The 17,768-nt window shown below is 40.9% G+C and overlaps 1 protein-coding gene across 1 annotated transcript; it reads right to left on the bottom strand.

The window, feature by feature from the left end:
- Positions 1–6,264: 6,264 nt before the first annotated feature.
- LOC106578610 (sonic hedgehog protein A) lies at positions 6,265–14,643 on the bottom strand. Its single transcript, XM_014157606.2, has 3 exons — positions 14,035–14,643; positions 9,797–10,058; positions 6,265–7,891 (listed from the first exon to the last, which is right to left on the bottom strand). The coding sequence occupies exons 1-3, from the start codon at positions 14,341–14,343 to the stop codon at positions 7,197–7,199; spliced, it is 1,266 nt and encodes a 421-aa protein (XP_014013081.1). The 5' UTR covers positions 14,344–14,643; the 3' UTR covers positions 6,265–7,196.
- Positions 14,644–17,768: the final 3,125 nt, after the last annotated feature.

Below are 17,768 nucleotides of genomic sequence, written 5' to 3'. Positions count from 1 at the left end.
CCTTGCAGTGGCCCTACCTCTTTTTGGAGACTTAAGGGGCATTTACTCTTTCCCCCCCCCCCATCCCCCATTTTTATTTTTGTCTGTTTGCTCTTACTCTCTGCTCAGTATAAGATGTAGAGCGCTGCTCAGTAGTACAGCATTACACATCAAATCAAATTTTATCGGTCACATATATACACATTTAGCAGATGTTATTCTGGGTGTAGTGAAGTGTTTGTGTTCCTAGCTCCAACAGTGCAGTAATATCAAACAATACCCAAGAATGACAAATAAAAAACATGTTTTTAGAAATGTTAGCAAATTTATAACAAATAAAAAAACTGATATCACATTTACGTAAGTATTCAGACCCTTTACTCAGTACTTTGTTGTCTTGGGTATTACGCTACAAGCTTGGCACCCCTGTATTTGGGGAGTTTCTCCCATTTTTTTTTCTGCAGATCCTCTCAAGCTCTGTCAGGTTGGATGGGGAGTGTCACTGCACAGCTATTTTCAGGTCTCTCCAGAGATGTTTCATCAGGTTGAAGTCCGGGTTCTGGCTGGGCCACTCAAGGACATTCAGAAACTTGTCCCTAAGCCACTCCTGCATTGTCTTGGCTATGTACTTAGGGTCTTGGTCCTGTTGGAAGGTGAACCTTCGCCCCAGTCTGAGGTACTGAGCGCTCTGGAGCAGATTTTCATCAAGGATCTCTCTGTATGTTGCGCCGTTCATCTTTCCCTCGATCCTGACTAGTCTCCCAGTCCCCACCAATGAAAAACATCCCCACAGCATGATGCTACCACCACCGTGCTTCACCGTAGGGATGGTGCCAGGTTTCCTCCAGACATGATGCTTGGCACTCAGGCCAGAGTTCAATCTTGTTTTCATCAGACCAGAGAATCTTGTTTCTCATGGTTTGAGAGTCCTTTAGGTGACTTTTGGCAAACTCCAAGTGGTCTGTCATGTGTCTTTTGCTGAGGAGTGGTTTCAATCTGGCCACTCTACCATAAAGGCCTGATTGGTGGAATGCTGCAGAAATGGTTGTCCTTCTGGAAGGTTCTCCCATCTCCACAGAGGAACTCTATAGCTCTGTCAGAGTGACCATCGGTTTCTTGGTCACCTCCCTGACCAAGGCCCTTCTCCCCCGATTGCTCAGTTTGGCCAGGCGGCAAGCTCTAGAAAGAGTCTAGGTGGTTCCAAACTTCTTCCATTTAAGAATGATGGCGGCCACTGTGTTCTTGGAGACCTTCAATGCTGCAGAAATGTTTTGGTACCCTTCCCCAGATCTGTCCCTCGACACAACCTTGTCTCGGAGCATTACAGACAATTTCTTCGATCTCATGGCTTGGTTTTTGCTCTGACATGCACTGTCAACTGTGGGACCTTACAGGTTTGTCCCTTTCCAAATCATGTCCAATCAATTAAATTTACCACAGGTGGACTCCAATCAAGTTGTAGATACATCTCGAGGAGGATCAATGGAAACAGGATGCACCTGAGCTCAATTTCAAGTCTCATAGCAAAGGGTCTGAATACTTATGTAACTAAAGTATTTGTTTTTTATGTTTTATAAATTTGCAAAAATGTATAACCTGTTTTCACTTTGTCATCAGTGGGGTATTGTGTCTAGATTGATGAGGAAAACATTTAATTTCATCCATTTTAAAATAAAGCTGTAACATAAATCATGTGGCTATATAGACCTTTTTATTACCGTTGATTCAGGTTAATATGCCTACCGCACTTTATTCAAGATTTGATCCCTCAGTTTAGTATTGGTGATCAGCCTCTGAAAGTCATTTCTTTTCTGTTACCTTTCGGTTAAACACTTTATATGAAAGGGGGTATACATAACACTATATGAAACCACCTTTTGAGTGTTTCAGTATTAAGTATCATTCATAACACATTAATTCAACATAACTCATAAGTCCCCTCAAATAAAACATTATTCATCCATTTTACAACTGAAATGTGTATTTTTAGTGTCACAGTACCCAATCTCCTGAAACACTTCACATAACCAGTTAGGAGCAGCACAGGGTCAGCCTTAAAGGGGTACTTTGGGATTTTGTCAATAATACCCTTTATCAACTTACCCAGAGTCAGATGAACTCATTGATACCATTTTTATGTCTCTTGAGTGCAGTTTTAAGGAAGTTGCTAACTAGCGTTAGCGCTATGGTATATACCAGAATGCCAGCAGTTACCATAGACTTCCAGTCAATGCACTAACATTAGTTAGCAACTTCCTTCAAACTGCACGCAGACATGAAAATGGTAATCACGAGTTCATCTGACTCTGGGGAAGTAGATAAAGAGGCTTCATTGCCAAAATCCTGAAGTATCCCTTAAAGACATTACCCCTATAACAGTTAAGAGGGTTAAATGCCATGCTGAAGGCCACCATGGCAGTAGGGGATGGCACCAGCCCTGGGTGTGTTATCTTTCAAATACATAAACTAGCTGTGCTTGATTGAGCTTTCCTGGCGCAATGGAATAGTCACTAAAGTGCAAACCCCACCTGACCCTCTGGCACTTCAGGAAGGCTCATTGAAAAGCTCCCAGTAGTTGAAAGATTTCAAATAATATTTGATCCCAGGTCTGGATGCCACCTGATCAATTGTTTGCTGCTGTAATGCTGTGAAAAGCATATTTAGCTGAGACCTGAAGCCTTATATTACATCCACAAACTAATGCCTAACCCTACCCTTGAACTCAGCAGGCTAACACAGTCTTGTGGTACGCAAGAGACCCGGGTTTGAACCAACATAATTAGTAACAGCAGCAACCATCTGGCTTAATCCTTCCAGATTATTTTATTTACGGAACTTTTTTGTACACTAATGAAGAGGGACTTTTATTTTGAAGACCCTTTATGAAGGATGTTGAATAAATCTTGTATGAATAAAACTGAAATGTAAAAGGTGTTATGAATGCCTTATGCATACCACCTTCATGTAAACAAGTGTTACCAACCTTCCTCACCTGGTGTGTTTGTGGAACGCATTCCTAATATTGAGTTGCACCCCCCCCCCTTTGCCCTCAGAACAGCCTCAATTTATCGGGGCCTGGACCCTACAAGATGTCCAAAGCGTTCCACAGGGATGCTGGCACATGTTGACTCCAATGCTTTCCACAGTTGTTTCAAGCTGGTTGTCCTTTGGGCGGTGGACCATTCCTGATACACACAGGAATCTATTGAGCATGAAAAACCCAGCAGCGTTACAGTTCTTGACACAAACCGGTGCACCTGGCACCTACTACCATACCCCGTTCAAAGGCACTTCAAATGTTTTGTCTTTCCCATTCACCCGCTGAATGGCACACATACGCAATCCATGTCTCAATTGTCTCAAGTCTTAAACATCCTTCTTTAACCTTTCTCCTCCCCTTCATCTACACTGATTGAAGTGGATTTAACAAGTGACATCAATAAGGGATCATAGCTTTCACCTGGATTCACCTGGTCAGTCTGTCATGGAAAGTGCAGGTGTTCTTAATGTTTTGTAAACTCAGTTGCCTTCAGTAAGTATTCACACCCCTTGACTTTTTCCACATTTTGTTGTGTTACAGCCTGTATTTAAATTTGATTCATTTAAGATTGTGTGACACTGATCTACACATACATACTCCACAATGTTAAGGTGGAATTTTGTTTTGAGAAATGTTTACAAATGATTTACAAATTAAAAGCTGAAATGTCTTGAGATAATAAGTATTCAACCCTTTTGTTATGGCAAGCCTAAATATGTTCAGGAGTAAAAATGTGCTTAACAAGTCAAATAAGTTGCATTTACTTACTCTGTGTGCAATAATAGTGGTTAACATGATTTTTGAATGATCACCCCATCTCTGTACCCCCACACATACAATGAATTATCTGCAAGCTCCCTCGTTCAATTAGTGAATTTCAAGCACACATTCAACCACAAAGACCAGGGAGATTTTCCAAAGCCTCACAAAAAAAGAGCACTTATTGGTAGATGGGTAAAAAATTTAAAAAGCAGACACTGAATAATATCCCTTTGAGAATGGTGAAGTTAATCATTACACTTTTGATGGTGTATCAATACACCCAGTTGCTACAAAGATACGGGCGTTCTTCCTAACTCAGTTGCTGGAGAGGAAGGAAACCGCTCAGGGCACTGAAGGAATACTGCGAAAAAATATGTCAAAGAAATTCACTTTTTATCCTGAATTCAAAGCATTATGTTTGGGGCAAATCCAACACCAAACAACACTGAGTACTACTCTTCATATTTTCAAGCATCATGTTATGGATATGCTCGTCGTCGGCAATGACTGAGTTTTTTTTAGGATAAATATAAACTAAATAGAGCTGAGCACATGCAGGCAGAATCCTAGAGGAAAACCTGGTTCAGTCTGCTTTCCAACAGACACTGGGAGACAAATTCACCTTTCAGCAGGACAATAACCGAAAACTCAAGGCCAAATATACACTGGAGTTGCTTACCAAGACGACATTGAATGTTCCTGAGTGGCCTAGCTACAGTTTTGACTTGAATTGGCTTGAAAATCTATGGCAAGACTTGAAAATGGCTGTCTAGCAAAGATCAACAACCAACTTGACAGAATTTGGCAAGTTTTTAAAAGAATAATGGGCAAATATTGTACAATCCAGGTGTACAAAGCTCTTAGAGACTTACCCAAAAACACCCACAGCTGTAATCACTGCCAAAGGTGATTCTAACATGTATTGAATACTTATCTAATCAACATATTAGTGTTTTATTTGTCATTCATCTTTTATAAAATGTAGAATTTTTCTTCCACTTTTACATGAGTATTTTGTGTAGATCATTGGGGGGGAAAGAAAATTACATACATTTTAATTCCAATGTGTAACAACAAAATGTTTTAAAAAATCAAGGGGTGTAAGTACTTTCTGAAGGCACTGTTTATGTCAAATATATGTCATATATGATGCATGCCAAATTACCATTGCACCACTTTCTCAGCTAGAGCCTTTTATAGAACAAGACCAGCAATTTAGCATTTACATTTACATTTACATTTAAGTCATTTAGCAGACGCTCTTATCCAGAGCGACTTACAAATAGCATCAGCAATCTCACCTACAGTTTAGTCTCCTGGGACATTCTACCAATTTACCTAAAGTTATATTCCTTCCTATATGCTGCTGGTCCGTCTTTTCTACTCACTCCTTTATAGGAATAGTAAATAAAGAATATTTAGACAGTTGAGAAGGTCAATGTGACGTTTTTAATCGTGATGGTGTTGCACCCCAGATTTAATTCATGGAGAGATGACGCTTGTTTTTCTTTGCTCTGTCTGTCGCCTGTGTACGGAAACATTTCAAATGCCTGATCCACATGGTGTCGCACTTGCACACGTTAACAGATTGACTAAAGACCGTTTTTATTGTGTAGAGTCCAAATCTGCGGATTTCATTCCTATCAGTCGGTGCCCAATCACATCGATTTGATTAATATCGATAATCGAATGGGTAATGATGACCAGAAGATAGAGACTTTGAAGGTTGACATGTTCAATAGCTTTTACCTTAAATATAAGCGAAATAATTTGCCAGCCTATCTTTCAGTTGTATGACCATGTGTAAAGTAAATATTGACTTCTAAACAATGTGTAGACTAGGTTCTTCAGCGTGATGAGGACTGCAGCTAGAAAGACTTCCAATAACTCGCCATTGTCTGAGGACATCAGTCGTTGTTTGTTGAATTGACAGGCATTTGTGTATTGTGTGGCAGTGAAATCTTCATAAGCAGTCAGGTCATTGAGCAAATATCTGATTTAACGACGTTTCCTGTAAATGGATTTGCCGCTATGCTCACAGTCTGCAAGCAGTTTTAGGGCTAACAAACACGGTCCTGTTTAATCTGTCTGCAAGTTTTTCAGAAGTTATTTGCGAAAGGCTAACCTCGTTAAATGTGACATGGGGTCTCTACATTTCGCAGGCAGACATTGGGCAGTTCAAAGCAGAGGAATCCCTGCACTTTTACCTCAATATGTTAAACTTCACATTTCATTTGAGAAAAAAATCAACGTAATTCATAGCTATATAGAACTATTCCATGGGTTGAGTCAAAAACGCGCGTAACTCGAATTTTAGAAATGCATTGGTGTCAAAATCAAATTTGCGCCAAGGTTATGCAATTGAAGCAGCATTTCGAATTCTAGATTTTAGTAGAAGTAATATTAATTTCATTTTGATAGTCTTTTCTTATGTACCCAGAATGTCAATTTACAAGAGCTACTGGAAAAAGACATGTAACAACTGCAGGTTTGAATATTTTCTTTATCTCATTTTGTAATAAACATATAAATAATAAACTCTAGACATTTTTGACACATCGCCCTGTTATGAAAGTTAACTGGAACGCTATTATATACTATCCAAACTGTGCATCTGCCGCATGTTATTTCTATAAAACTATTTCCCTATTACAAAATATGAAAAGAAAAATACATTTTAGTACATTTACAGGAGTTACTTTTTAATTTATTCAACGAAACGTTTTGTTCTGTACTACTTAAACTGTTACTGAATTGTCAGAATGTGCATTTCAAATTTTCTAAAAGAAAAATTGAAAAAAGAAATACAACAAAAGCTGAGGAAATAATTATACGAGGCAGAATATCTGTCCCAATCTGACAATTTAAATGAAACGTTTCCAAAATAATACAATTCTTAATAAACAAAACAGTACAAGATTTCCAAGACTTTTCCCAACTATTTAAATTAAAATATATTCTCGTATCTTACACTATTTCAAATAACGAAATGTGATTCGGTAACGATCTGTCAAAATCAAATTTACAATTCTGTGTATAAAAATATAATTTATGGACCCCCACGAAGTTTGTTTATCCCCAAAATATATCAGTCAGTTGCACATAATATGCACAGAACATTGCAACCTGTCAAGAAGTTTGCTCCTTTTACATGGTCTTCTTTTTCTTTGTGGTTTACTTGGAGATATACAAAAATAGATTCTGCACAATTTTGCTGGTCACACCGTTTTAGGATCCATCCGTGTGATACCAGCCAGTTCACATGAGAATAAATTATTCAAAGAAAACTTTTAAGGCTCCATTCATTCTTTAAAAGGGACACACATGTACAAGTCACTGAAATAAATATCCCAACTTCGCTGGGGGCTTTGTATTTTTCATTCTACTATTGTTTATTGTCTTATTTTGCTTTGCTTCAACTTGAGTTTATTGACATCCCCAGTGGGTGAAGCGCGTGGCTATCCAAGAGCCACGTTCCTAATTGATATAGAATTTTGGAGTACCAGTGCACTCCGTCCTCATGTAAGGTGGCGTTGGGCATGGAGTAGTCTTTCGGGGATAGCAACGAGGACAGCCAGTAGCTCAGTCTGACAGGTGCAAACGCCCAGTGCGCTAGATTATGGTCTTCAATTACCGCGTAACATGACGCAAGCACCTGATCAACAACGATGGTTCCTTGAACAGTCACCGGAGCAAAGGACCCCTCGTGCTCCTCCATGTAAATCCGTCCCACGGTGACCGACTTCAGTTGGTTAAGCAAATCATCAAAGACAACCACCTTTTGTCCAGGTTTGACTTTGCTCGCAAATACTGCTGACATGCTGTGGAGATCATCCGTTGAGTTGTTGACCAAGAAGAGGAGATGTGCAGCAGTAAGGGTAATTTTCTGAGCCGGTTCTTTAGTCTCTATCACATAAAATACTCGTCTAGTTGACGAGTCCTGGTCCATGAACATGATGAAGTCGCTGTATGCGAGGTCCCCATCACTGTTGGCACCTAGCACTTTGTCGCCAACTCTGAGGTTTTTCACTGCCTTCCTGCTTCCATCTTTGAGAGTCACCGAAGCGGTGCCTGGGAAGCAGCCGCCTGATTTGGCAGCAACTGAGTTTTCTGTTGAAATAAAATATTGTATTAGTGATGGTGAATATGATTGTAAATATACATTATATCCATATACTAGGCTATTTTATCTCCCCGTGAAAGCAGGACACGTTTTGGGCTCACCACTGTGGAACATATGCAGCCTATAGTGCATGTGCCTATAGGTCTATGAATGAACCACTGTCACATATAAGCCTATTGGCTATATCCACACGTTTTAAAGAAAAGAGGAATGAAAATTGTGATTTTGGTCCATATCTCTCATTAAAACGAACTTTAACTCAACATCATAGAGATTGCATTGTATGTTCCCGCATATAAAACATGGTGCCATATGCTTTCATTTGGCATAACGTGAATGTGGAACTCCTTCACAAAAAAACGTATTGGTTGCTTCTCATTGTGTGAGATGAGAAAACTGAAAGCTCTGGCTCCTCAAACGTTAATTAAAAACCAATAAAGAGCTGACATTGTCATTCTAAATCAGCTTGTGGACAGAGCCACTCTTGGAAAAGAACATTTACGCCTTTCCCAGCTACTCTTCCCATATTTGCTCAGGTGCAGAAACCTCTACGTGACAATTCACACACATAGCCTACTCAGAAAAAAACAAGAGCGCCGCAAACACTATTTACCCAGTGGAGCCACTTTTCCAAGCCTCTCAAGACGTAGATTTGAATTTAAATGAGGACCCAGACTCTAAATGCTTGCAGTCGACCAACATCAATGTCCCTTCTTTTTACCACTTCTCCCCTGCTTTGTTGTCAATCTTGATGACAATAATTCGGGTCTTGGGACTGGGAGAACCCTTCACATTCCGATCTCCAGGATCACAGTCAGTAAACACACACATCCACAGAATAGAACCGTCCCGCTCTGAATTTATGCATCTAATCTTCTTTTAAGATTCCGAGGCATGAAATAAGGTGACAATTGAAAACCTGATTTGCCCCTAACGAATTCAACTTTGCTAAGTCCAAATCCCTTTGGTAAAGTCACATGACCCCTAATGACACGGACTATATGATCTCAACGCGTGTGTGTTGCATTTTAAATCTAAGATTTTTCCATTCAATTCTAAACGAATATGTGCTCCACAGGAAGAATAGGCCTACGTTGATTTCCATAAGGCTTTTAGGAAAATCAAGAGATGATTTTAACCCAAAAGATTTGTCTAAAGTAGGCCGATTTTGGTCAAATTCATTAAGCTGCACATTTTGACGGACAACACTGACGCAAACATAGGCCTAGAATAGATGATTTCGATCGACAGATAATAATCTAAACATGTAATGTATTTAGTTCAACTCAAATAGCCTTCTCTTGACCTGCAGTGGTTTTGAATTCCATAGCCTATCAGTTGAACAATGAAAATACTTTTTTCCATATATGCAATGGTATTTTATGAGTGTGGGAATATGTTTTGTGATATAAATGGTCGTGGTTCCATCGAAGAGACAGTGTGGGGCGATATAAGATCATAAAATAGCTGATATGCATTAACAATGAACAAGCAGCAAACACCCATATAAATAACACGACTACTATGAAATACACATATAAATATATATTAAATATGGATATGAAAGGATAAAAGATCACGACATAACGAGTGTTAATAACAAGAGAACAGCGAGAGGACACATTGTGTAGAATTCTGACCTAGAAGGGGGTTGCCTAACGAGATAGCATCAAATAACATCATAGTTGTTTATTTCATTCCAATAATAAATGTTAATTCATTATCTAGCTGGAGTAGCCTATATTGTAAAAAAAATATATATATATATACAAAAAAATGTATAATGAGGCGGAAAACGTTATCACGTTTTCCAAGATATTGTATCTTTCCCATTCACGTTCGTTTTTGATGTCAGTGATGGCTACCAACATCTTTTTGACTTGACACCCTACCTGCTTTGACAGAGCAGTGGATGTGGGCCTTGGACTCGTAGTAGACCCAGTCGAACCCAGCCTCCACCGCTAGTCTGGACAGCGTGCCGTATTTGCTCTTGTCTCTATCGGAGGTCGTGATATCCACTGCCCTTCCCTCGTAGTGTAGCGACTCTTCGAAATGGTGCCCATCCTCGTCCCAGCCCTCGGTGACGCGGAGCTTTACCCCTGGCCACTGGTTCATGACAGAGATAGCCAGGGAGTTCAGCTTGTCTTTACATCTCTGGGGGAAGGAGCATGGAAGTTAGTCTATTACGATATATCAAATTCACTAATCATGCTCACCAGATGCCAATACCCTCCTGTAGGCTATATCAGGCCTGTGTATTAAGCCTACATTAGGCTCATATTTGATATATGATATTTAAGTGTTATGTTCCAGACAGCGTATATTCATTCATTGGCTCTTGATCTTAAACTTAATTCACAAGCCTGAAGGTATGTGATTTTGTAGATGCATGATTGGAGGCCAAAACCATTATCCTATAGAGTTGACATGATATAGTTCGTCTTCATATCTGCACTTTGTGGACCAGAGACCAGGATTGATCTGAAACAAGGTACACACACCACCACCACACCACTGGTTTATGGATGACATAATACAAATCACTCAAATAGTTAACATTTCACATCCCATTACATCTGGGGAACCAGACTATTCCACACTAAAGTTCCTCCATCTATTGTCCTAGATAGTGATGCGATTGGATATATGCCTACACACAACAATGGGAATGGTTTGTTTGAATAAGCTCGAATATTCTGTGTGAAGAGCAGAGTCAGAGGGCACAATGTCAAATAGAGAAGCTTGTGATGAAAAATTGATAAGGCATTGCATTCGCTTCACTGGCCTAAAACATATAGATTTGGTCCTTGGAAAGATGCGACCGCTCAATGGCCTATTTGTACTCTCTCCCAATATGCTACAACGTGATAGACTGTCCAATAAAACAAAATGCTGGAATTAATTACATATTTGAAATGCATCAGAATTGAGAAAAATATAGAACTATATTGAAAGCAAGAGTCTTTAGTAAGACGTGTGTTTTATTTGAATAAATAACTGATATTGAGTAGTCCTTTTATAATTGAGTTATAAAACAGTTGTCTTATATTGGAATGTTGCACTTCCTAACCTATCTAGGGACCCTTAGTGGAGATGCTTGGCCTCCTCCAAGACAACTCTGCTCGACACTTAACCAATATGTCAAATAAAACATTACAAAGAGTCTTTTCACCGCAACCAGAGGGAACGTTTCATTATTCTTGTCCCGCAAGTTCTTGGGACGTGACAGGACTACTCAACTGGAGGTGATTTGGTTTTCTTCCCTAAAGGGCTAACTATCTGTATAGAGCTAGTAAGCCCCCCCCCCCCCCAGCCCTCCCCTCACACACACATCCCTAGCATGGGCCACCACTCTCCATCCTCTTTCGTTTGTTGGTAAGGATCCCCAATGCTGGTCATATGGTTAGCCTACCAGTGATATCGCAATTAGCCTAACCTGTCTTTCCTGCGAGACGTCAAAACAAACCAATATACTCGCACTTGTAGCAGGCAGTGGGTAGAAAAATGCCAAGGGACCATGCCAAAAAAACCTTTCCTGCACATTCTGAGTAGGACTGCCGGAGCCAAGAGCCGTGAAGCCTAAACTATTTATTAATTCATTGGGTCGTGTGCCGCAAATCCAGCCAAATTCTGTTCAACCACCGTGAAGCCCAGCAGGATCTCTCCGCTGGCGCTTTGTCCTCAGACTAAAAGTTTTTCAACAAGCCTCGCCCGCAGTCTGCCTCTTAATCTTCTCACAAATGAATTGGTTAGAGGAAACACTTATCATGTACCTGTCAGTGCAAACAACCCGCTGGTCCGTCTCAATTTCGCTTCGTTTGTGGGGCTATATTCAGTTCCCATTAAGCTGTGCTCGCTACAGACGACCATGTGACGTTTTTATTCGCGACAGAAACGTCCGGGACTGCTTCGCTAAAAATGTCTGTAAAGCGACGACCTCGTTAACTTTCCCAGAATGAACTGTCTTTGTAGTTGTTAGGGGGCTGCTTGGTTAACCCGCTTACTCAAAATGAGTTGGCGCAGCCAGGGGACATCACGCTTTTATAGTCGTCATCACTTTAAATGGAGTATGATTTACACAGGGAACCACAAAATACAGACGTCTAATCCCCATTGAAATTACACTTTGTTTAAACAATTGTGAGACTGAGCTCTATTCCAGCTAGGAATCCATCCCATAGTTTACAACTGTCAGTGCACCTGTGCACCCACAGTGCGTCAGCGCCTTCTCCACGACAGCCCACTGGATTGACCTTTACGCACAACAGCCATTCAATATAGAAGATGGCAAACATATTCTAGATGCTAACCATTAGCTCTTCATATTATTCAGATACTACGTTCGTAGGCTGTAACAATCTCTCTAACTCATGATGTGGTTGCAGGTGCATCTCGTCGTTAGGGCTACGCAGTGCGCCACTAAACAGCACATACTTTAAGTACTCCATACTTAACACATGTTTTGTCTGTTGAACTTTGTTTATGCGTCCTCTTCTCATTGACCAAAGGTCATAAATTCAAATGCTCCCGCATAATGTAGGCTGGATGTCAGGTCGTGTTAAATGAATGGAGGGAGGGGGCATATTCCCACTGGGATGTTTGTCTATGAGCCTCCTTTTGCCTTGCCTGGTCTATATCTATAGCAAATATGTAATATTAAAAATATTTCACATTTCTATGAATTATAGCCTAGCACAAAATATAAAACAGTGAGCTTATTTTGCTATTAATATGTTGTTGTTTTTGTAAATTGTTTGGCGCATTTTTTTATGCAGTGATAACATAATACACCAAAATACATCCTCGACTTTCAGACCAATAAAGAAGGACGGTAAATGGAGATGAAAGCGCACGGTGTGTCAAAAAAGTGGAGTCTTTGGCACAATTCCCTGTTCAACCACATCTTTAACTGGCAGTGGCCGGAGGGCTATAGACAGAATAGAAGGTTATATCTCTCACTCTAGCCTCCATTTGAAGTGTGATAACGTATAGGCTATATTAGAGGAAGGGAAGGGAGCGTTTAGAGATATGTTGAGACTGCACGCAGGGTAGGGTGAATATTTAATCTAAGCTCGTGCCCATGTCGCGGTACACGGTTCAGGGAGTCTGGCGCGCGCGCCTCCATCATCACACTCCTTCAGGTTCAGTGGCATTTTAAGGTGGCCGGACTGAAGTAATAGACGTTCTTATTAAAATAGCAACACAGCATTTGCAAAATACTTGCAACAGACACCCAATATAGGCTAACAGCAGGTGGAAATCAAGTAACCCCATGGGTGAGAGAAACGTGCTTTCCAGACTGCATTTCTGATCGATATGTTTATGGACAGTGCAAGATAGCCACCCAGAATCGTATAAAGAAATCACAGACAAGGATTCGACAGAGGGAAATCTGATTCACAGAAATTACAATGCTTGTTTGCCACTAATGCAGCCTTTCCAAAGCAAATGCATTACCGGAGGCGCAGTCGGTGCAGCTTGCTATATCATTGCACTAATTGGCCGCGTCCCACCCATTTTTTAAGTAGTGATAGTGTTCATAACATTCTCAAAGAAATGTCAATGTCTTCATGGGCCGATAAACACTATACTGCGAAAGGGTGAATAACAGTATGCAAGAAAATGTCTGAATGCGCCAACCATGCATACATAAGGCCACTGTTTTAGTCATATGCCAGATCAGATGACTGAAATGAAAGATTTAAAACAAGATGTAATCTAAATCTTTAACGGTGCAATTGCGGAATATCCGAATGCTATAGTATTGCATAAATAACCGATGTGCGTCTGCACAAGGCCTTGATACAAATATAGATATGAGAGGACCACATAAATATTTCAAATAAACTGCCACAATCATGAAGGCCGAGTGTCCTACTGGTCTGCCAGTATGTCATGTCTCGGGTTTGATTATGAAAGCCTTACCCATGCAGGACCTAATCAAAAGTGCAATGCTCTGAGATTGAAACGGAACCTTTTCACACATCTATAAAAATAAAAAAACAGACTTGAGACCTAAATATGTATATGTATTTGTTTGTGGTGCGCAATCTGCATCCAATGTGAAAGGTTATGTTACACAGTGTCATAAAAGATGCGAGGCATTAAAAAGGTAGGCTATTCATTTTACCTGAGTCATGAGCCGGTCCGCACCGGTGTTCTCTTCATCCTTAAAGATAATGTCAGTATTGTAATTGGGAGTCAGTTCTTTAAATCGCTCGGAGTTCCGCGTGATCTTGCCTTCGTATCTGCCACTGGCCCCTAGGGTCTTCTCCGCGACGTTTGGGATGAACTGTTTGTACGCAAGAGGTGTCAGCTTCTTCGGATGTCTTCTCCTACCGTAGCCCCTGCCCGGTCCACAGCCCATCCCAGAGGACACCAAGGACAAGCAGATTAACCCGACCAGAACGATTCTCGTCAACAGCAGCATTTCGTCCATACAATCTAAATTACTCGGAGCCTCAGTGTGTTATCAACCAGCGGCCGTTTGTTTCTATATCTCTCCTCCTCGCGCCGCTGCTTCCACAATGTCCTTGTCTCCTCCTCTAGTTCGTCTGTAGGCTACGGTGCCCCCCGATCACTACCGTGGCAGGTGCGGAAATGAACGCCTCTGCAAAATGATAACGGAACACATCGAAGGGGAGACGTTGCTGCGTGGGTAAAAAGTGAGAAAATTAACAACGGAATCTCTGCGCAGTCGAGCTACAGCCGCTTGTGCGAGCAGACCGCGTTTACTGCTATGTATTATAGCACCGATCTATGGCAGGGGAGGGACCTGATTGGTTCGCCTAGACAAACCCTTCTGATGTTATCACACAAAAGAGTAAAAAAAATCTTTAAAGATTTTTTCTACCTGAAGGGTGGGTTTAGGGGAGGGGCTGCACTCCATGGGAAAACATAAATTACACCTTTTCTCTCTCCTCTGTTCCTAAAGCGATTCCCAGTTGAGGAAAAACCCAACTCGTAGCCTATAGGCCTATGTTGTTATGTTATGTGACTTAGTGTGGGTGATTCGAATGTTGTGTCTAGAATTATTAGAATTATTACTTAGGTACATATTGACTTCCCACTCATGGGAAATAGCTTGAAAATGCATGTGCGCGCACGGATGCCCATGGACATGCATATCTCTGACTCTGGGAGTTTTTCACTGTGTAAGAGTCAATATTAGAGCGTCTGGGTCGATAGGCTGCATGAATAAGCCGAAAGTTGTCAAAAAGTTGTACAATTAGTTAACCATATAGCCCAGTATTATTGCTTCTCATATGTATCATTTATTCAGTGCGTAACCGCGCATTTGGATATAGCCTACAAACTAACTTTGGGAAAAATAATGGGTGAGTCACGGATTGAAAATTAGACGGGTCAGGGGGAAAAAAGAATACAGAATATAATTTAGGCTAAACTATGTCCAAATGTCCGTTGAATAAATCATTTGACTCGGGCATGATACCCCTTATTCTAGTTTCAGTATTGTAGATACATTTTCAGTCTGAACAGAAAGTAGCAGGACAAATTGTGTTTCAGTCTGAGATTGCATCAAAAGAGTACATCCTATGGGCGTATATGATATGTCAGTGGATGTGAAAATCCTTGCGTTTATTTTCTTGCATAGAAATACATGAAAAATATAAATGCGCATGACACTGCCATATGCCATGGCGCACACATAGGCTATGTGGATGCATGTCACGCTTTAGAGCCACCGTCCAATTGTTCTTTTAGATACAGCGTCGCATAGAAGCAAGCTTATTTGAAATGGACAAATCTGGCCAATGACGTCTAACTCAAACTCTAATTTTATGTTAATTATGCATGCGTAATGCGCGCTCTCGGTGCGCCTTTCCAAAATTCGCCAAAAGGTAATTAGTGGAACGCCACTTCAAACCACGTGGACACACAAATTATAATAGTAACAAACACTTTTCTTTTACTTTGTTACACCTGTTAATACAAATGTTGAATTACATTTACATTGTTACAGTACACTTACGTTGTGTGGAAGCATAGGCTTGTAAATACAGGTTCAGATTTTTAGCCTTAGATCTAGGGGAATTCCTTAGCAACAAACACTTAAAAAAAATCCTATTTCAACCTTACTCCAAACTAGTAACATCCTATTATGGAATATAATTATGTTTAGGCCTATCTTAATAAATTCCCCAAAGTCAATGGAACCATAATCCAAAACATATGGATAAAATCAGACAGGCACAAAAGGGTGTCCTGGTTTGGGGGGGACTTAGGGTGTTCTGAGGGTGTTATCCCAGGCCTCTCCTTCCTCCCAATCCTGGGCCATTGGTTATTGGAATTGGCTTGTCAAGTGTACACAAACGTGCTGCTGTCTGTTTGGGCCAGGGATCAGACCACAAAGCTTGTCCCCCAAAGTCCACTTCATTGACAGATTAAGCCATGGTAACCACTGTATTCACTGGTCCATAGCAGCAGGCGAGGTATGTGGTAATTGTCTTACTTTCTCTTGTCTTCACATGTTTGCAGGACCGCTCTCAAAGATGGTGGCTGTTTGTCTTGGGAGACATATTAATGCTCTGCTTCTGCTCCTCCATGGCCAGGCCTTTTTTAGCAGGCCCCTTTGCAGATAATGATTTGTTGTCCTCCATTGGATGCTTTTGGAGATGACCAAACCTCCAGTGTTCATCAGTGTCCATTTGATGCTGTATTGCAGACCATATCTGAGATTCACATAGATGGTGATCTTTTTAAATGGCTTTAATCACTATTTTCTGGGTTCATCTTAATAAAAGCCTTGTCTGTGACGTATCAATGAGTGAACCACTCTGGTCTGACACAATATAAAACATTGGGAGAGGCCTTGAAGATCTTGCCAGGATACTGCCACAGTGAATGACCACTGTAAAGGGAATATTATTTTTCTGCACTGATATATGTGTATTACTACATACAAAAGCAACACAGAAAGAATCCAAGGCTTGGTTGAAGAAAAGTAGATTGGGAGGAGCTTTGTATTTAATCACAAAACCCTTTGTTAAGTAAGGAGGTGCTGGGTCGAACAAACAATGGATTACTAATCATTTGGAGATTATTCATTCAAATGTCTATAAATATAAATCATATTTTGTGTCATTACATAATGTGTCCAGGGTGAATTGGTTAACATTGGTATTCAGTATCATAGTGATAATGCAGAAATATGAATAGTTCAGATGAACCTTTATTTGCATGCTAGAATAGGCCTGTAGGTCTTGCTTGTGCTTTGCTTTCCCCACATTCACCACGGTTGTGTAGCACATGAGATGGGGGAGATCCTGCCAACCACAGGAGAGACGGGTTAGGTCTAATTAAAACCTGCTCTGGCTGACCTCCAGCACTGCCAACAATGTGCCAGTGGTTCATGCCAGCTCAGTCAGGGCAGGTGAAGCTACCTACCGCTTAGTGTGCCCAGGAACGTGATGAGGCCCTTGCCAAAAGATGACCAGCGTAACTGGCAGAGCTCCAGATCAAACTGAGATTCCCCCTCTTCAGTGAGCGAGAAAAAAAAAACGTGATTAGCTACGTATAGCTGTGCGCATGCACATCCTTGAAATGCCTCTGTGTTATTTGTTTGCAGAGTGACAGGAGAATCTCAGTCGTCTTGGCAGTAGACACATTTCAGCAGCCGTCAACATGGAAGTCCTGAGTAAACACAGGGAGGACTAGCCTGCAGCTGCAGGAGACGTTCCAAAACCAAGGGCAGTGCTCGGGCTGAGGTCACAGGCAGTGAACAGGAGTTCAGGTATCATTACTCTGAGATATAGACCAAGGCAGGCATTCCAGTGATGCCACCCAGGTACCTCAAAACCACAGGGACAGACGCATGGTGTGGTGGGGATTGGTGAGGCCAGG

The sequence above is a fragment of the Salmo salar genome, chromosome ssa19, assembly GCF_905237065.1.
Source record: "Salmo salar chromosome ssa19, Ssal_v3.1, whole genome shotgun sequence".
NCBI classification, from domain to species: domain Eukaryota; kingdom Metazoa; phylum Chordata; class Actinopteri; order Salmoniformes; family Salmonidae; genus Salmo; species Salmo salar.
This window is presented reverse-complemented; position numbering and strand designations above follow the sequence as displayed.